The sequence below is a fragment of the Bombina bombina genome, chromosome 4 (genome assembly GCF_027579735.1).
Source record: "Bombina bombina isolate aBomBom1 chromosome 4, aBomBom1.pri, whole genome shotgun sequence".
Classification (NCBI taxonomy): Eukaryota; Metazoa; Chordata; class Amphibia; order Anura; family Bombinatoridae; genus Bombina; species Bombina bombina.
In genome coordinates this window covers 1,005,208,042-1,005,230,397 of record NC_069502.1, presented here as the reverse complement: position 1 = coordinate 1,005,230,397, position 22,356 = coordinate 1,005,208,042, and the positions used below count along the sequence as shown (strand labels likewise).

Here is a 22,356-nt window from a genome sequence, read left to right as displayed (position 1 = left end):
TCCCCTGCTTTAGAGGAAAAAATCCCACAGCTCCTACCTATATTACCCAAATCAGAATCAAAAACAAAACAAAAATAAAACAACAATAATCCAGGTTCGCTGAGGGCCAGATATTCCGTTAACCCTAGTTTATTAACAATAGTTAAAGATGGATAGGAGATATGTAATTCAATGCCCACCCAGTTACGACCTATAGAAAACACAACATAACAATTTGCTGACCGAGAAGCTCTACAAGATTAAAAACTAAACAAACAACAAATAAAGACAACAAATACAGTAAAAACAACAGTAACCTATTGTAGTACTACTACAATAGGTTACTGTTGTTTTTACTGTATTTGTTGTCTTTATTTGTTGTTTGTTTAGTTTTTAATCTTGTAGAGCTTCTCGGTCAGCAAATTGTTATGTTGTGTTTTCTATAGGTCGTAACTGGGTGGGCATTGAATTACATATCTCCTATCCATCTTTAACTATTGTTAATAAACTAGGGTTAACGGAATATCTGGCCCTCAGCGAACCTGGATTATTGTTGTTTTATTTTTGGTTTTGTTTTTGATTCTGATTTGGGTAATATAGGTAGGAGCTGTGGGATTTTTTCCTCTAAAGCAGGGGAATTACCCCCATGATCAATTTAATAACTACTGCTCCTGCGGGGTGGTTTTTTGGTGTTTTTTGGTGTCTTTGTTCTCTGCGTACACAAGGGGTTTTCTGCTTGCAGCGACCCGTGCATTTTATGCTTTAATATTTGGTGATGGTCAATAAGTTTTTTGTTACACAATAAGCCATTAAGCAATTGGTGACACGTTCTTGGCTCTAGTTGAGAGACTATGGTGGTTAACTTAATCTTATATTGACACTTTTGGGCTTTGATTGTATGTTTGTAATCAATACCAGATATGTCCAAATCGGTGATGTTCGAATTTTTCCTCAGTTGCACTTTTTTCTCAGTTGCACTGTTTTCTTTGGCACAATTTTTTCCTCAGGCACAATTTTTTGTCTTATGAAGTATTGTTTATAATAATAAGATTTTTTTCCTATGAATAATTTTTTCCTATGAATAATTTTGCTTAAGAATAATTTGTCTTAATAACAATGTGATAGGGGGCTCTGATAAATTGTTACGAACGCTATTGATGGATAATACTAGCAATAGGAATTTGCACAAGTTATAAATGCCATGGCATTTTCTCGCTTTAGGTCTTACGTATATCAGAGACATGTGACCCCACACTACAATACCATTGGGTGCTGTTGCGCCATCATAACACTATATTTGTTTACATCAGATTGATCAATATGATCCGTGATTGAATCACTCGTATAACTCTGCTAGTGGAGTTGGGGGCATTATGACTGATAGATTTACATGATTCGCTAAATGTTTTTGCTGCCCAGCTCATTACACATTAAACACGGATATTAGGGCGTGCACGCATTGTTGACAAACGGAATTTGAAATACGTGATTGGCCGATCAGGGGTGTGTGGCCCTACCCTCCATCCTCATTGGCGGGTGACGCGCTAACACAACAATTAGTAAACAAAGCGCGCGATTGGTGCAGGATTGATGTGTGGCTTCACACTGATATGCCATTGGCCAGACTTAGTTGTTTTTCGCCTTGAGCGATAATAAAATAATGTAAGATCGCACTAATGAAATTTATTATGTGTTAGGCACAAATGCCGACTGACAGAGGGGATATTACATGAGACCCTCTCTATATATACACAGTGAGGCTAGATCCATACTGACAGATTGGTTCAGTTGAATGGGGTGTGTTGGTTACTGTTGCCTCGTAGGGAGTAGTCAGATACATTACATTGATATGTGATTGGTTTCTTGAATCAGCACCTTTTGTGTTGATCATTGCCATTGGTTGGGGTTATTATGTTACATTCTTGCTCACACAGTCTCATACGACCTTGTTACACCAGCTGCTGCTTGGATTTTCATTTATACTAGTTGCTGACCCAGAACTTTGCATTTTAATTCACTTTAGTTCACTTTTAAACACTTAGATTAACACACACTATTGATGGACAGTTGTTCATCCTATCAATTGAATTGACCTTTGGTCCTTTACCTATCAGGAGATTGGTTTCTCTAGACCACACACGCAGATCACAGTGATTGGGTTATGTTCACAGGGGAGGGTTTTGTTCACCTTTAAATGTTTGATACTTTGTGTTGCTCTTTGTCAGAGGAAGGGACTGTTTTTTTCCCGAAACGTCACTAATAAAATTGTTATTACACAGATGACTGCAGTCCAGTGAGTGCTTAACCTTTCTAAAACTATATATATATATATATATATATATATATATATATATATATATATATATATATATATATATATATATATATATATATATATATATATATATATATATATTACACACACACACACACACACACACATACATACACACATATATATATATATATATATGTTATAAAAAAAAGTGATTATGTGGTTTTACTTGCAAACTAATATATTTTTCCTTGCAGCATTCTTAGTATATGTCATTTTTGCATTACTAATTCTACTTAAAGTGATGGTAAATTTCAGACTATCTGAAACATGACATGTAATGTCCCTTTAAGGACAGATACTATACAATACTTATTTTGCTATGTGCAGATCACAGAAAATGATTAATTTGCAAAATAAGTAATGAAATTCATCTGTTTTATGATCTGTACTTAAAGGGACACTGAACCCAATTTTTTTCCTCACGATTCAGATAGAGCATGCAATTTTAAGCAACTTTCTAATTTACTTCTATTATCAATTTTCCTTTCGTTCTCTTTCTATCTTTATTTGAAAAAGAAGGCATCTAAGCTAAGGAGCCAGCAAATTTTTGGTTCAGACCAATGGACAGCACTTGTTTATTGGTGCTGTCCAATCAGCAAGGACAACCCAGGTTGTTCACCAAAAATGGGCCGGCATCTAAACTTACATTCTTGCTTTTCAAATAAACATACCAAGAGAATGAAGACAATTTGATAATAGGAGTAAATGAGAAAGTTCCTTAAAATTGCATGCTCTATCTGAATCATGAAAGAAAAAATTTGGCTTCAGTGTCCCTTTAAGCTTTCATTTTAAAATGCAAACAAACCAATGTATGTTTGTTTCTTAGATTTGTTATAAGAGTGACAATATTTTTTTCTATGTTACATATTTGGTTTCCTCTGTATATTTTGCTATATGGTGGTGTGTATCATTCTATATTTAGAACCAACTTACCAGACGAATTAAGAGACATGCACTTAAGTAGTAATTCTCCATCCTTTACAATAATGTCTGCCAATGGCTGGTGCTCAGCTACATCCTTTTTTAATTTCTAAAACAAAAACAAGCAAAGCCATTTAACAGCAGCATACACAAAAATAGTCATGTAGTCATTTAAAAGGACCAGTAAATACAGTACATTTGCTTAATCAACAAATCCATGATAAAAAGAAAATCCAATAGCACTTACTTTTAACTTCAAATGAGTAGTAGATTTTGTTGTCTAACAAATTTCAGTTGTGTCTTATTCCACTCTCCCTGTACCATGTGACAGCCAATCACAAATGCATATATGTATATTCTGTGAATTATTGCACATGCTCAAGAGGAGCTCATGACTCAAAAAGGGTAACTATAAAAAGACTGCACATTTTTTCAATGGAAGTAAATTATAAAGTTGTTAAAAATTGCATGCTCTTTCTGAATAGTTTAATTTGACCTGAGTGTCCCTTTTACTGTAGATGTAAAATAAGGCTTTATCATATAAATACGTGATTCTGCCTACTAAAGAATATTCATATCCTTACAGCAGGTGCTTTCTATAACAGGACTAGAGTACACTGTATATATGGTGCTTATAGGAGGGGAAAAAATATAAGACAAGCAGAAAGGGGAACAGTAGGGTGGAGAGAGAGCAGGTAAGAGTAATACAAGAACTTAGTAAAACAGTTATAAATAAAGTATAAATTCAGTGGCGGAAATCCTAGCCGCCCTGCAATGCTGGGGGGCCTGCAGGTAAGAGGGGCCGGCCTCCTGTGCAGCTTTTTAGGGACAGTGGGCTGCTGCAGGGCCACATCACCTGTTGGGGTCCAGTGGCACAGAGAGGTCACGCACACAGCACATGTTGCAAGGCTGCTCCATTTTAGACCAGGTAGCGTGGGGGGGGGGGGCTAGAAAAAAAAAATGTTCCACCCCTGTATGAATTGCCTACTGACAAAAAAGTGGTTCTGGCAGTCAAATTCTTGTTGGAACACAATTATTTTTTGTTCCAGGGACGCTACTACCTCCAGAGACGTGGGACTGCTATGGGGGCTAAGTTTGCCCCCTCCTACGCCAACCTCTTTATGGGGTGGTGGGAGCGGTCCCAGGTCTATGGAGGTACTAGCATTTATCCAGAAGCATATATTGTTAAATATGTGCGTTACATTGACGATCTGCTATTAGTATGGTCAGCGGACTCATCCAAGGCAGATGGTTTTGTTAAGTACCTAAACCTTAATGATGTTCGCTTGCAAATTACGCATGAGTGGTGAAAAGACACAGTGTCCTTTTTGGATATCTCCCTCACAGGATTACCCTCTGAAAGAAAAGTGGTTTCTGCCCTTTACAGGAAGCCTATCACTGGCAATAGTTTATTGCATGCAAAAAGTAATCACCCCGGGCATGTCTTTAGGGGCATTGCCAAGGGGCAGTTTTTGAGGCTACGGCATAACTGCACCAAGGATGAGGTCTTCCTTGAGGATAGTAGACCTTAAACAAAGGTTAAGAGCGTGGATATCCAAAAAACACAGTGGACAAAGCCTTTAACACTGTTAATAAACTGGATAGAAGTTCTCTCTTGACTAATTGCAAGCCAAAAGGACAGGTTCACCAAGTGAGACAAGGGAAACCAAAGTTCATTACTTCATACTCAAATCAGTATGATCAAGTTTGTAAAATTGTGAACAAAAAATTTACCCATACTTATGGGAGACAAGAAACTTAGACATACAATTGAGAATGGTTGTATGTTCATAGGTAAAAGGAGTGCCACTTTGGGCAATATCTTGTCTCCAAATATGCTCAAGGATGGTACATCCCAAAACTCATGGCTACGTTGTCATGGTACCTACAAATGTGGAAGACATGTATGCACCTCATGTGATTATAGCCACGTTGGAAAGACGTTTACTGTTTTTCACACGGGATAAATCAGACACAAAGGGCTGTATCAATTGCAAAAGCACTTTTATTATCGATTTGATTTGAATGTACACAATGCCACAGATACTATGTAGGTAGGACTACTAGGGATGTAGGCACTCGTATTAGAGAACACCTCTCAAACATATCAAGTGAAAGACCCTGTTCTGCTCTATCCAGACATTTTCTGGAAGTGCATAACCAAGATGTGAGCACTTTCAGTTGGAGAGATATTGAACAGATTAAAAAACCAGCTAGAGGGGGAGACAAATTGTCATTACGGTGTCGTCAGGAAATCTACTAGATCTTTAAAGGGACACTGAACCCAATTTTTTTCTTTCATGATTCAGATAGAGCATGCAAATTTAAGCAACTTTCTAATTTACTCCTATTAGCAATTTTTCTTTGTTCTATTGCTTTCTTTATTTGAAAAAGAAGGCATCTAAGCTATTTTTTTTGTTCAGGACCATGGAAAGCACTTGTTTATTGGTGGGTGAATTTATCCACCAATCAGCAAGAACAACACAGTGTGTTCACCAAAAATGGGCCGGCATCTAAACTTACATTCTTGATTTCAAATAAAGATACCAAAAGACTGAAGAAAATTTGATAATATGAGTAAACTAGAAAGTTGCTTAAAATTTCATGCTCTATCTGAATCATGAAAGAAAAAATGTGGGTTCAGTGTCCCTTTAAGCTAAAGAGCTTGGTTCCAGTGGGTTTCAATTCAGAATATGACATTATCTTCTACTGGCAACATTGAGCCAGCTTTCTTGTTCATCAGTATATTTTCTCTTTTGCTTTACATATATTCTCTTGGCATTAATTACTATTATCATAACTTAGGTTAATTTATGTGTATTGATCCAACCCAGGGGTTTAATCTATTCTGCTATATGAGTATGGAAGTTGACTGCATATTACGTGTGTATTTACCTGATCTGATGTTATTGTATAGTTTGACATTATGATGGTACTGACCTCATTGGTTCGCTATACACATATACTCAGGTTTATTGATTATACTCCGATTTAATGCAACATTTAATATTCAATATATTGCATGTTTTCACTGTCTATTAGTGTGGATAAAATGATTGAGATATGTAATGTTTATCTCATTCTATTTTAATACACATGCTAAAGTTCATTTACTACACCATTATATACATAGGTAAAATGCTGGTCCTGTAATTGTTAAATATGTATTCCCATTATGATCTTAATTCTCTTTACCCAATCATGTATTTGTACCTTTAAATTTCATCAATTTATTTGCCATTGGTTATATCCAATCATATTGCTGTTTTTACCTTTAAAATGCACACACCTGTGCTTCTTTATAGGTCTATGATTACCGTCTCTGGGACCGAAACTGGTCAGACGTGCTTTTGGCTGGGAACATTTTTTCCATTTTCCTATGTGATTATATGTGGGGGGGTTTTAAGATACCTTTGAAATAAACATGAATTTCATTTATTTCAAGAATTCAGTGTGGAGACTTCTGTGGATATCTCATCTTTATGTCCCAGATATGTATGTATAGAAAGTGTTCAAATGAATGAAAAAATTTTCAAGTTATTACCAATTTGTGACAGATGGTGGAAATGTGTCCCTTGTGGTGTGTAAATTTTCAAATATAATTCCTCTTCGTGGTAAAAAATGATGGATGAGAATAAAATATATAAAAATAAAAATCTAAAAAAAGTGAGGGAAAAAAATAAATCCAGAATTGAATACCTATGGGAAAAAAAATGCACAACATCGTGCAATAACGCTAAAAATTAAAATGATATGTGATTGAAATAGAGCTCACCATAGAGGAAACTCAAGCAGCCTTCCTCAAAGCGTTTAGGCCCTGGCATGGGCCTTTTTCAAGATGACTAATGCTCAAGAATCCTGAGCTTAAATGATTTACACTAGCCAATTAGGCTGATAGCTTTTTCCCGTCAAAATTGTGACCTGACTAGTATGAGAAAATAGTATGCCCATATCTGACCTTTAAATCTTAATTGGTAGAATACATCTGGGCATATATTGCCCTTAAAGGGACACTCAGGTTAAATTAAATTTTCATGATTCAGATACAGCATGTAATTTTAAACAACTTTCCAATTTACTTCTATTAAAAAAAATGTGCACAGTCTTTTATATTTACAATTTTTGAGTCACCAGATCCTACAGAGCATGTGCAAGAATTCACAGACTATACGTATATGCATTTGTGATTGGCTGATTGCTATCACATGGTACAAGGGGAGTGGAAATATACATAACTTTGAAATTTGTTATAAAAAAATCTACTACTCATTTGAAGTTCAGACTAAGTGCTATTGAATTGTCTTGTTATCTTGCATTTGTTGATTATGCAAATCTAATGTGTTGACTGGTCCTTTAAACAAAATGGCCATGATAGCCTTGAGACGATCCATGTCAGCATGGATCGTACATCACACGTGACGTCACTTCCGGATCGACTCATCTCTGATGATGTAATTTCCCTTATGAGTCGAACTCCTGGGAATTGTTGTCATGTATAATTTATTTGATTTTCATAAAGACTAGTACATCAGGGGGATAGTTAGAGCATATACTGATTACCCTCCGTTATGATTCCAAGTGTTGGAAAATAAACATTAGGTGAATCCGGGTGTAGGAAAATTATCAGACGGGAATTGTGTGTTGTAAACAAGTAATAAACATAAAACTCAATATTAAAAATATAATGTTAGAAATGTATAAAGAGCTTGAGTTTCCCAAGGTGCTTATACGATAAATATAAGGATCTGGATAAACTGTTGGATAGGGCCAAGCAAGACGGTATCCTGAATAAAAAGGAGTATAGATATTTGAAGAAACAGTACCCCAAAATACCAGTATTTTACTACCTGCCGAAGGTTCATAAATCCTTACAAAATCCACCAGGCAGGCCAATAATTTCGGGTATCTGATCAATAACGAGTAACCTGTCTCAATACATAGGCAGGAATTTACAGAAACATGTCAGCTCCCTGCCCACATACTTGAAAGACTCAACACAACTATTGAACATCCTCAAAAATATCACATGGAATAGACAATATATCCTGGTCACATGTGATGTTACAGCTCTATACACCAGCATACCACACACAGAGGGAATAAAAGCTGTAAAATATTTCTTAGCTAAAGATGAGAATATGGCCACCAAACAAAAATACTTTATTTTAGATGGCATACTTTATATACTCACACATAATTACTTCAATTTTGAAGATAAGTATTATAAACAGCTGTGTGGAACTGCAATGGGGACCAGATTCGTGCCTAGCTATGTGAACCTTTATATGTAAATGAAATACAGCACCCACCAGATACTGAGCACGGAGAGGGTTAACCAGGCCCAACAGGATCAGCATACAAAGTTCTCCAGCTAGTAATAATCCAAAAATTACCTTTTATTTTGCATACAGGGTCCAAAAACAGCAACGTTTCGGGCAAACACTTAGCCCTTAGCTTGACAAAGGGCTAAGTGTTTGCCCGAAACGTTGCTGTTTTTAGACCCTGTATGCAAAATAAAGGTCATTTTTGGATTATTACTAGCTGGAGAACTCTTTGTATGTCGAACCTTTATATGGGAAGGTGGGAGAAGATATTCTGGGACTCCAGCCCAGCTAGCACGGATCTGGTTCTCTATTGTAGATACATAGACTACATTTTTATGATAGGGGAATGAGGAGGATCTAAAATTCACCATTGATGTCATGAATAAGAATGATTGTAATTTGAAATTTACGTTCAAGGATTTGAACATTGAGATAAACAATGTTAAATTAGAAACTTCAACTTTATTCAAAGAGGTAGATTGCAATAACTACATTCATAAAAACAGTTGCCACCACAATGTATGGAAGGCAAACATTCCAAAGGGGCAACTACTTTGTGTAAGGAAAAACTGCTCCAGAGATGACAAATGGCTAGAACAATCACAAATCCTAAAAAATAGATTTCTGGATAGGGGCTATGAGGAGAAAATATTAAATGATACAATTGATTCTGTAAATAAGACAGATAGAAACTCACTCCTCATATATAAAGTGAAAAAGATCCCCAAAAATTATGATTAATGTACCGTTTATAACAGAGTACAGTGAGAACTGTATCTTAATTGAGAACATAATTAACAGGAATTGGAACCTTCTAAAATGTGACCCAATTTTGGGAGAAAAACTCAAAGATGTACCAAAGTTTATATACAGAAAAACAAGAAATCTAAAATCATCTCTATCCCCCAGTGTACTAACAAACCCAAATCCTATGAAATAGGCTTGAAGGGGAAGATATTAGAAGGTTTCTTCCTGTGTGGGCTATGTAAAGCCTGCAAAACATGGTAACAAGGGGGATAGCTTTTCTTCCTATATAAAGAAAGAACATTTTAAAATTGATAACATCAGATGTCAAGATAAGGGGGTTATCTATCTCATCAATTGTGGGTGTGGATTACATTATGTGGGACAGACATCGAGAAGTGTGAGATAGGATCAGAGAACATCCCTATGCCATAAAAACGGAAGAGACGATGTTCCATTATATAAGCACGTCAAAGACAAACGGAGGTAATAACTCCAGTCTAAGATATATAGGTATCTGCAAAGTAAATAAAGATTGGAGAGGTGGAAACTACAGTAAGAAATAACTACAAACTGAAGCTAAATGAATCTTCAATATAGACTACCTGTATCCAAGGGGTCTCAATGCTGATTTCAAGGTTTTTCATCTATTATAGATTATTTTTTCCTCTTTCCCATGTACTATGTATTTGTGTATTAAAATGTACTAAATGCGTTTCACCCCCCATTATTCATATCGATATATGGGCGGACACATAGAATAATTTTTCTAGACATATGAATTTTGACACATAAAATATTCTCTTGTCCTTTAGATCGTATTTTCACTTGTATTTTTATTGGTATTTTAGCAACTGTTTTTAAATGACCGTTTTTATTACATACCATAAGTCCGTTTTAAAATGCATTAGTGATTATATATAATATTGTCAACATTGCGATATATTTATCGTATAAGCACCTTGGGAAACTCGAGCTCTTTATAAATTTCTAACATATTTTTAATATATTTTTAAGATTGAGTTTTATGTTAAATTACTTGTTTACAACACACAATTCCCGTCTAATAATTTTTCTACACCCGGATTCACCTAATGTTTAATTTTCCAACACTTGGAATCATAACAGAGGGTAATCGGTATATGCTCTAACTATCCCCCTGATGTACTAGTCTTTATGAAAATCAAATAAATTACACATGACTATAATTCCCAGGAGTTAGACTCATAAAGGAAGTGACATCATCTGAGATAAGCCGATCCAGAACCGGAAGTGATGCCACGTGTAATGTACGATCCATGCTGACATGGATCGTCTCAAGGCTATCAAGGCCATTTTGTTTAAGGGCAATGTATGCCTAGATGTACTCTACTAATTAAAATTTAAAGGTCAGATATGGGCATACTATTTTCTCATACTATTCAGGTCACAATTTTGGCGGGAAAAACCTATCAGCCTAATTAGCTAGTATAAATCATTTAAGCTCAGGATTCTTGAGCATTAGTCATCGTGAAAAAGGCCCATGACAGGGCCGAAACGTGTTGAGGAAGGCACTGCTCAAGTTTCCTATATGGTGAGCTCTATTTCAAATCACATATTTGAATTTTTAGCGTTCTTGCACTATTTTGTGTATTTTCTTTTTCCATAGGTATTAGATTCTGGATTTTTTCACTTTTTATATTTTTTATTCTAATCAATCATTTTTTACCACTAAGAGGAATTATATTTGAAAATTCACACACCACCAGGGACACATTTTTACCATCTGGCACAAATTGCTATTAACTTGAACATTTTTTCATCCATTTGAACACTTTCTATCTGTACATATCTGGGACATATCACAGTCACTCCATCAAATTATTTTTTCTGAACTGTATTTGTTTGTACAGCTATATTATATTTTCTATTACCATTCTCACGTAGGCCCATTTGTGGTGCTCACTTTTTTTCTATACACTTGGCTGCACATAGATGCCTTGTGTGATTGGCTCACCCATGTGCATTGCTATTTCTTCAACAAAGAATATCTGAAGAATTAAGCAAATTAAATAATAAAAGTAAAAAAACGGAATGTTGTTTAAAATGGTATTCTCTGTCATGAAAGAAACATTTTGGGTTTCATATCTCTAAGTAAATTCAAAATCTTAAAACAAAATTAGAAATGTTTTTCAATAATACAAAAAGAATATTTGAAGTGATAGATTACCAGGTACCGTCCCAGTGAAAGCTGTATACTTTCTACATCAGGCTTTGGAGGGATCCAGTCTTCCATTATTTTTGAAATACTGTATAGCCATTGGAGGAGTTTTTCCAGGTGATGGCAAAATCTCTATTTAAAATATAGAAAGGTAGATATCAGACAAAACATTGATCAAATGGTTTTTAAACAGTAAGTCCCAATGAATAGTAAAGGAACACTAAATTTAAATGCAAAGGAATTATAGTATTATAAAACAAATGATTGTTTTACTGAGTGAAAAACACATTTACATATGTCTTGTGCAACATCATTCAAATACCATGCCTGTGCATATATTATTATTATTATCAGGTATTTGTAGAGCGCCAACAGATGCCGCAGCACTATAAACATAGGCGGTATACAAGATAACATGTATAGGGATCAAATGAGTATATATTCATAAGACTTGGTGCAAATTAAGTGATTACAAGCACAATATAGGATTTGCTGAGCAGGTGCAGTGTTTGAAAGCACAGACATTAAAAGCAATCACTGAAACAGAACTTTATCGTTGCTAATGCATGCATGTTGCAGAAATGCTTCTAATTGTAACTCAAATACATTCATGTGCATTTCAATTTTTAGATTTATCGCTCTTTAAAATATCAATAAGGACACAAAAATAATTTGATATAAAACACCCCTTTTGGCATTATTGTGTTTTTGACTTGCTCTTGAGAAGGTAGATATTTTCTCATTGAAACGCGTTGAGCATAATAAAATTTGATACAGAGTTTTAAATTTGCAACCGAGCTTGATCCTTGTTTGCATCTTATCCGGAATAAATTTGTCTACCTACTGACGACAAACTCCCCCCTGTGGGAATTTTCATTCAAGTGTTTTGTTTGTACTTTACGTATTGCACTTTTGAAATTCTTATTTGCAGTATTATCAGAAAATACATGGCGACCCTCTGAAGACCAACATCTACGGAATACTAGTGCTTGGACGGTCCTGGGAAGAGACCGTAGGAGGCTGCGGTATATATGGAGTACTGTTCTTTCCTTCCAATTGTAATTACTGCGGGCTCTCAGTTTTGTGTTGTTGTATTATACAACATGCCTTATATTTATTGACTTGGAAAGAATTTAATGGGACATGAAACCTACATTTTTCCTTTCATTATTCAGATGGAGCATGTCATTTAAAAAACAAACAAAAAAAACAACTTTCCAATTCACTTTTATTATCTATTTTTTTTTTGGTTTCCTTTGTTGAAAAATATACTTAGGTAGGCTCAAGAGCTGCCGATTGGTGGCTGTACATATATGCCTCACGTTATTGGCTCAGTGACTGCAAATTAGATAATGGAGAATACAATTTTAAACAACTTTCCAATTTACTACTATTATCTAATTTGCTTCTTTGTCTTGGTATCCTTTGTTAAAGAAGCAGCAATGAATTACTGGGAGCTAGTTAATGCACTGAGTGTGCAGGAGGCATATATGTGCAGCCAACATACAGCAGCTCCTGAGCCTACCTAGGTATGTTTTTCAACAAAGGATAAAAAAGAATAAATAGAAGAAAATTGGAAAGTTGTTCAAAATTGTATTCTCTATCTGAATCATGAAAGAAAAATGTTGGGTTTCATGTACCTTTAAATACATTTAAACTAGTTGTGTGCTGTAAAATGGCATTCTAGTAAGAATTGTTCAGTAGACATTTTAAATTGGACACAATCTCTTCCTACGTAGAAGTTTCTTTAAACCCAGTTTTTTTTTTCTGGTCTTACATAATTTGTCTGTACTTCCATAAACATAAATATGTGTAGCAACTATTAAAACAACTAAACTTACAAAACGACACAAAAGTATTTATTTTAATAGTAGATGTTTGACACAGTTTACCAAAAACATTTAATTTCCAAAAGAGCAGAAAATTGCAGATCCCAAGCTAACAAGTATGAATACCTGCAGAACATTTTTACATAAATTCATTATTATTGATAAAAATTACTACGATTAGATCTCTGGTTAAATTTTATAATTAAATATAATTAAAAATTAAAATACAGTGGAGTGTATTTTATTTAAAAACAAAAATTTTAGCAACTTTACATTTTAATAAAATCACTGCACCAGGCAGTTTTTGGGGGTTAAAGTTTGCGAGTGTGTGGTGTTAGAGAAAAAAAAAAGTAAAAGTTAAAAAATATATATGTATATGCATTCATGTGTCAATATATATATATATATATATATATATATCTCTGTCTATATATATCAAGCAGGAGACAGCACTCTCTGGTCTTAATATTCAAGTAAATTTATTCAGTGACGTTTCAGGGAATACTCCCCTTCATCAGACCAGAGAGTGCTGTCTCCTGCTTGCCATATATTACTCTTATTCTAGCACCCTGGTGTATATATATATATATATATATATATATATATATATATATATATATATATATATATATATATATATATACATATATATATATATATATATATATATATATATATATATATATATACATATACATATATATATATATATATACATATACATATATATATATATATATATATATATATATATATATATATATATATATATATATATATAGTCAACTTGTAATACAATCACAGATTAGCCTGCACTGGTATTACTCAATGGAGCACAAATATCGCTTTAACGAAATTGATATTTAGCGCTACACTTGTAATCTTTTTTTTTTTTTATTCAAAGGACCATGGAAAAGATTATATTAAATGGCCATGGAAGTGATGCAAAAATAAAAATTCCTTCTAGTATTTCATTTACAAGTACCATACTATATATACACAAACCTATCCACAAAAAACTACAGGAATGAACCATCCACAGTGAGCAGGAACTCTATGTTTGCTGCAAATGGAAATCCAGGGCACAGCTAGGATAAATGTGCTAATGGTACGTACCCTAGGTTGAACATAAACCATCCAGTCAGGCGGTACATGATTACCAGTGACGAAATATGCTACAAGGTCCATGTGTTAATGCCATCCTGCATATTTCAACTTTATTTCTCCCTTGCTCCATAATATGTTTATGGTTCCAATAGGGCCATTATTGTCTAAAGTTAATACAGCTATTGTCCTTGTTTACATTAGTGCTAGTACAATATATATATATATATATAATTTTTTATTTTTTTTTAAACAAATGCAAGCCATTTAGGATTCATCAAAGCTAAGGAAATCTTCAACTACAGTGTTACAGATATTCCCTACACTGACTGCAGTAAATCTGCTAAGTTACAGAAACTCTCTTAATCTACAGATAAGAGACACAAGAATTCTGCTGAGGATGCCTGAGATACACAATTTTGAGGAAAAGAATCACAATTTTAGCAGTAATTTGTTCAGAAATTAGCATGCTACAAAATTGTCCACATACTTTTTACCTAAGCAAAAGAAATTATACAGAAGGTAAGCGCTAGCTAGATGTTTTTAGGCACCTGCACAGACTACACTGTAAATATTTAGGATCCACGCTTTACCTGTATAATTTGGACTAAAGACTTATTTTCATGGACTTTTGTTGAATTTTCTGCCACATTAATATCATCAGATGAAATAATACCATCCAGCATGTCTCTTAGATAGGAAAATGTGTTTAATGTATGTCCTGTTTCAATCTGGTTCAGGGTATTGCTCTTCGTTTCTGACAAATTTGATTTAAAGGTTGATGCTCTGTGTGATGTTTCTACAGTCTCATTTACTTCCTTGGTATTGACTCCTTCTTGACCCGAGCATTCAAACGAAAGAATATTTTGTTTAGTAGCTTTTGCTTGGTTACTTTTTATAGAGCTATTTCTGCCTATACTCAGAGAGATGTCCTTTAACTGCAAGGCCAAGTTTTCAAGCTCATTAAGGTGTGGCGGTAAAGAAAGGTATTCTTCATCACTTTCCAAATCTCTGTTCAGCTGAAGGACTTTTGTAGTAGGAATAAACTGTCCAGACTTGTGTAACTTTTCTTTAGTAATAGGAGCTGCTGTTAAATACCTGTATTTCTCAAATTCAGAACATTTGGGAAAGGTATAGTTTAATATGGAATCATTGATGATGTCTGTTTTGCTATTATAAGGAGAAAGTTCTTCAAAAGAGGTTTCATCAGAAGACTCAGAGGATTTTCGAAGTTGATGGAATACAGGTGTTTTAAATAAAGGGGTTGAAGAGACAAATGGAAAACTCAGGTTGTTTGTACGTGGGTCCTTCCATGTTTTTTCTTGACACGTTAAGTTTGATGAAAGCATCTTACTATCATTTGAAAGGTGATAACTGTCAAGATCTATTCCAGAGTCATGGAAAAAAGGATCAGGGTCATCCTCTTTGTCCTTATTTATTAAAGATTTTGAATTCAAAGGGTATGTATAATCCAGCAAGTCCTGATACTCTTTGTTTGGGTCCCAGAATGAAGATGCGCGATCAGGGCAAGGTGGGAGGGATGCAGGAATAGCACATGCCCAGTACTGTTCCTGAAAGTAGGACTTATTTATAGTTTGTTTGGTCTCTCTTGGTTGGTTAAAACTATTTTGCAAAGGTCTGGTTGTCTCTTGATTTTCTTTATGGTGAAGAAATGATGCTGAATTACCAAACGAACATGAAGAATCAACAAGGGTTCCTGATCTTGTCATATCCTGGTAAAGATGATCACTACTAGCGGTTTCAGAGAGAGGAACTTCTAAAGTATGGCTTCTACTATACAAAGGCAAAAAATGTGATGTTTCTGCAGAAAGTGTTGTCTTTATTTTTCTGAAATCCATATCATTAACGTCTCATTAAATGGCTTATTTGCATATTACCAGTAAAAGTAATAATAGTTCCTGAAAAACAAAATATAAATTAAATTTATTTTATAGATAACACCAGGCTATTCCCCACTATCAAAAGCTCAAACAGCTAACACATATATACACATGCTCACATGTTTTACCAAGTTAAACATTAAAATGTATTACATAGCTTCTTTTAATAAATACATTTACTAGTCTACATTAAAATTAATTGTTAACTCTGTCACTAAAGAATTCAGATTATGCAGACTTTAAATTTGGACTCTCAAAACAGTAGATCCTTACTGATGACCTTGAACACTTCTTGTTGCTTATGGAAATGGACAACATTAACTTTCAAATTAATGAGAACACAGAGTTGTGATTATTCCTAAAAGGACTCTACATACCCCCTTAAAAAGGGACAATACACTCAAGCAAGCATACGATAAGAGCCAATTTATACTACTGATTCTTGTTTAATGAAATTAAATACAATAAAAAGTTTATCAAGTTGTACAATACTTCCATATTACTACCCACTGGTAGAAATATGAGAGTATTGTACAATTTGATACGCAACAGACTTTAAAAATAAAAAAAAAATAAAAAAAAGGGGGAGGGATGGGAAGCTACACTACAGAAAAAAAGGGAAGCATAATTAATAATCACAGGGATATAATAATAATAAATAAATAAAAAAAAATATACTGGGAACTGTCAGTACCTAAGATGGCCACCAGAAGTAAGAGGGTTGAGAAGTGATTACTATACTGTTAGGACAATAATAAAATAAATAAAAACACCGAAAAAAAGCAAAAAACACAGCAGCTGATATAAAAATATTTAATAATATAAAAAAAAAAAAAATGGCTTAAATCTAAATACTGGCAGACCTTCTGCCAGTACTTAAGATGGTGGTGACCAGTGGGGGTAAGGGAGGGAAGAGAGCTGTTTGGGAGGGATCAGGAGGTGTCAGGTGGGAGGATAATCTCTAATCTGAATCAAAAATTAGCCTTACAAGCTAACGGATTATCCTCTTCACTGTAAGGAATTTCACGTAAGGTGCGCAGCTGCAATTAGCGGCATTCTAATTGCCGAAAAGCAATGGCAAAGCCATACATGTCTGCTATTTCTGAACAAAGGGGGCCCCAAAGAAACTTTTATAACCATTTGTCATACGACTGCAGTAGTTGTGTGTAAATAATTTCAATGAGAAATCCAAAGTTTGCAAAAAGGTGTGTGTGTGTGTGTGTGCGCGCGCGCGTGTGTGTGTATGCATGTGTGTATCTGATGGTAAAATAGTGGCATCAAATATACCAAAATGGGCTTAGATCAATACCTTTGGTTGTCTACCTTAAAAATATATATAGTTTTCATAGGTAAATCAAAAACTTATTTCTGTTTAATCAGAATAATTGCAAAAATGTTAAAATTCTCCGGTACTTTGGGCAAGTTTTTCTACGAAATTCCAAATAGCGAATGGGTTAATTATCTGTATTAAAGGGACACTGAACCCAAAAATTTTTCTTTCGTGATTCAGATAGAGCATGCAATTTTAAGCAACTTTCTAATTTACTCCTGTTATCAAATGTTCTTTATTCCCTTGGTATCCTTATTTGAAATGCAAGAATTTAAGTTTAGATGCCGGCCCATTTTTGGTGAACAACTTGGGTTGTCCTTGCTGATTGGTGGATAAATTCATCCACCAATAAAAATTTGCTGTCCAGAGATCTGATCCAAAAAAAAAGCTTAGATGTCTTTTTCAATTAAAGATAGCAAGAGAACGAAGAAAAATTGATAATAGGAGTAAATTAGAAAGTTTTTTGAAATTGCATGCTCTATCTGAATCACGAAATAAAAAATTTGTGCTCAGTGTCCCTTTAAAATAACTTTACAATGTACATTCATTATTTAATTTTGCCCATTTATCTGGGGAATGGGTAATAAAGGGATTATTTATCTTTTAAAACAATAAAAATTCTGGTGTAGACTGTCCCTTTAACTGAGAAAATGGTGTTTTATTTCTACTGCCCTTGGATACTGAAGTACACTATGGAACATGCTGCCCAAGGATTGCTTGATCAGTGTAGAAGCTCATTTATATCTGTCCCTAACTATGCACAGCAGAGGAGGTAAGATAAACAATACTAAAGAGGCATGTCACTGGATTGCAAAATAATAAAAAAAAAAAATAATTCAATAATATTCAGATATCTATTTTGCAAGCAGCTCTTCTTAATTGCTCTTATGTACAATTCATATATAAAAAGGACTTTAATGTCCCTTTAAGCTAAAACTATCTGGTACCCAAAAAAAGAGGGGAAAAAAAAAAAAGCAGATTGTGTAAACACTGGTTAAATATGTCAGTTTACAATGTAACACTTAGCTGTCAGAAATGTAGCTCTAAGACAGCAATAGGACATTACCAACCCAAGGGACACAAATAGGACAAACAGGGACTCACAATTATTTCACAGTACTTGTAACCATGGACACAGAGCAAAATGTCTACAACCCACTGTGTTGGCGCAAGAGATTGGATTAAAAGGAAGGTAAACAGCATAAGAACAAATGTTTTTTAGATTTCTGTGAGGGTGTAAAATCAGGCAGGATGTGGACTGCAGGGTCAGTGTCTTAGGGTTGCTTCTGGCCGTTAGCCGCATATAATAAAAAGGTGTTTATTGTCATCAGTAGACACTACAAAAAAAACAAAAAACATTGTTTGTATTCCATATCAAATAGATTGAAGGTCAAAGCACATTTTATATGCAGAATGCAAAGTCTTAACGTGATTGTAAAGTATAATGAATTACTCCCCAGTATCTAAAAATAATCTTAAAAACAGGGGCACTTTAATTCATTAAACTTTACAAAGACGCTTCTTTTTAAAAAATATTTACCATTGCGTTATGGTAAACATACCGCTGCTCCTCCGTCTGCATCTCCTACTGTATTTAGCATATTGATGACAAATCCGGCTTCCTCTAATCATTACGTGTCCCATCTGGCGTTTAGCTCGTGGGACACGCAACGATTGGAAGAAGCCTGATTCGTCATTGATATGCCAACTACACAAGCGCCCCCTGCTCACGCACAGCCAATCACACACAGGCAGGAGCTGTCAATCTCCCCGATCGGAATATACCAGGGAGATTGAAATTCGCCATTTTAGAACTGGCAAAAGGTTAGGAAAGTCTGATGACCACTGCTTGTTAAAATACGGCGTGCAGGTTCTCTTGTGAGAATCTGCAGTCATATGGGGTCGAAAGGCTTGCGAAGCCTTTGATAAATCGACCCCAAAAATGTGGAAAACGTTCTGAAATGATTTATCTTTGTCTCATTTTTTTATATCACAGAAATCTGACATTTTAACAGGGGTGTGTAGACTTCTTATATATATAATTAAACAGGCAATACATGTAGGTGCACAACTGAAGTGTCCATTACTCATTGGTTGACAAGGACAATTCCCAAAGTATTTTCATACACAGGAAAACGCCTCCACATGAATGGAAAAAATGGTTTATAAAAACAAAGGATTTTTTTTTCTCCAAATAATATTATTAGTTATTTGTAGAGAGCCAACAGATTCCCGCAATGCTAAGTTTTTAAACACCCACTTTTAGATGAAACTTTTAAGACAGAATTACTACACAATATGCAAATAATGCACATCACTCTGTCTGGACAATGAGATATTTTACCATGTCCTGGCTTCTGCTTAGGGGAGGTCCTTCTGGTATTTCAATCCACCCTCTTCAGGCAAGTTAAAACATGCAAGATCATTCATTCAGACTCATTCATCACAGAGATTGCTACCTAGAGATCAAACATAACTTTCTGGAATGTTTAAACAATACTATTGTGTAAGCTTCTCACAGAGCGAGACGTGAAAGACATTTTAGTTGTCTATAAAACGGTATTTTAAAACATACAAACATACCTTTTAGCTCTTAGAGGTTTGTCTTTGCCTTCCAGTACAGCTAAGACTACAGTCTCTAACAGCCAATGAGAATGTGCACTGCAGTATAAGTTATACACAAATATACAATCAATGCTGCTTGAAACTTTGACACATTTAAACAGCTTTAACTTATTTTTCATGCTACTAAATAAGGGTTTGCTTATTTTCTCTAATGCAGGTATGGAATGTGTGTCCCATTCAGTCATTAAAAGGGACATTAAATTGAAAACTACTTTTCCAAAAAAATTTTTTTAATTATTTAAAATAAAAATACAATATACATTATTTTTTCAACTTTTGCTAAACAATTCCTCAGAAAATTGTACTTGTTCTGTTACTGCCAGAGAAGCTGGAATGCCTCCATAATACTTATGTACAGTGAAATTAACAGACCCTGCAACATGCTACACCGATAACCAAAATACAATGCAGAAATATGAATGCATACTAAAAGAAATGGCTTTAATTTTACACATGTATGTCATATGAGCACAAATATGCATGAGCTTCCTTACGATATTATATTAATCAGCTTTTACTTATGCAGTTACTAAATATGCACATTTTTAATGTTTCTGAATCAGCCTAAAGTTCTGTTTTGGCACTTTAATAATGAGATCACAGTTCAGTATGGCACTTGATATTGATTTCAATTGTACGTTTTATTGTTTGAGCCATTATTTAAAACTTTATAGTCTAGTGCAGGGATTGACCGGTTTCCTTCAAAATTAAGAGCTAGCAAGAATATTCAGAAACCAAGTAAAGGTATTTATAGATAAAGGAGAATTTGGGGCCATAATTATAATTCTACTTGTGTCCCCAGTTTACTGCAGTGATTCATAAACAGGTAGATGTGTACCAACCCCAAGCTGATGGTGTCTCACAGAATTAGGGATGTGGATGAAAAATATATTTTTATTGATTATTGTTCAGTACCGAATTGTGACACATGAACTTATTTTATTCCAGCTGAGTCTGAAAAAGTGCACATAAATAGCAATAACTAGGAACTCCATAGCCTGTGTATCTGTCAGTCCTTACTCGAACCACAAACACACATGGAATAGGAGTGGCTTAGTAATATTATCTTTAAAGCACCTGTCACTAAACTATTTGATAACTTACATTACAAATAATAATTATATTTTTATGATTATCTTACGTTTTATAAAGAGCCAGCATTTTACACAACACTATACATTCCATACAAAGGACAAAATCGACTAAGAATAATATACTCTATATATAACATCATTATTATATGTATTAATATTTTAATGCTTTGTACTATAATTGATAAATTATAAGTCTTAAGATCTTTTATAAAGAGACATGATCTATAAAAATATTTAACGATTATCCAGGTAATATTTTAATCACATAAATAGCATGTCATGTTTATCAGTTTTATAATAATACAAATTTAATTATGTCCCATCATCGCTAGTTTTGGAAGCTGAACTAATACCGCTTGTTATCACAGCCTGTGTACACAAACAAACATTACCTCAGCAGCGAGTAGCAGGAAGGAGTGATTTGCCTGATCTTGATAACACTTATGATACATCATGAGTGACAAGACTCGTTTACAAACCAACACCTCTTCCGCTGACGTCACACCCTCAACCAGCTCCGTTTAGAACCAAATTTCCAGCAGTTCCTGTATCCTTTTGTCAAGAATCAGCGTTCAGCCGCAAACCACGCCCCCTTCTTGCTATGCCCACTCCCTGATTCTCCTGCTTGCTATGCCCACCCCTTGGTTCATATAAAGAAGCTAGTGGTAGGGTATATACTATTGAATGAATACAAAAAGAAAAAGAGAAAAAAACTGTTTGCTGTGTATTAAAGTCGTGGTGGTATTAATCAAAATAGTCTAAAACTCTAAATCAATGTGCGATATTTTTGTTTAAACGATTTGAAATGAGTAAGGCACATATATTCAAATATTTTATTACTATGATCATTATATATCTACCATATTTTTTGGAAAATACCAATATAAATATTTTTTTGCTGCAAATTAATGAGATGGCAGTTTATAAAATAGGCTCTTTTGAGTCGCTTTTCAAGGTCACCCATTAA

At 34.4% G+C, this 22,356-nt stretch overlaps 1 protein-coding gene across 1 annotated transcript in view; it reads right to left on the bottom strand.

Annotated features, from left to right (window-relative positions):
* The window catches only part of CEP68 (centrosomal protein 68), a 120,208-nt gene extending 98,354 nt beyond the window's left edge, over positions 1-21,854 (bottom strand). Inside the window, 5 exon segments of the mRNA XM_053712092.1 lie at positions 3,251-3,347; positions 11,516-11,638; positions 15,033-16,358; positions 18,775-19,007; positions 21,782-21,854. Coding sequence (XP_053568067.1) covers positions 3,251-3,347; positions 11,516-11,638; positions 15,033-16,298 — 1,486 coding nt within the window. The 5' untranslated portion in view covers positions 16,299-16,358; positions 18,775-19,007; positions 21,782-21,854.
* Positions 21,855-22,356: the final 502 nt, after the last annotated feature.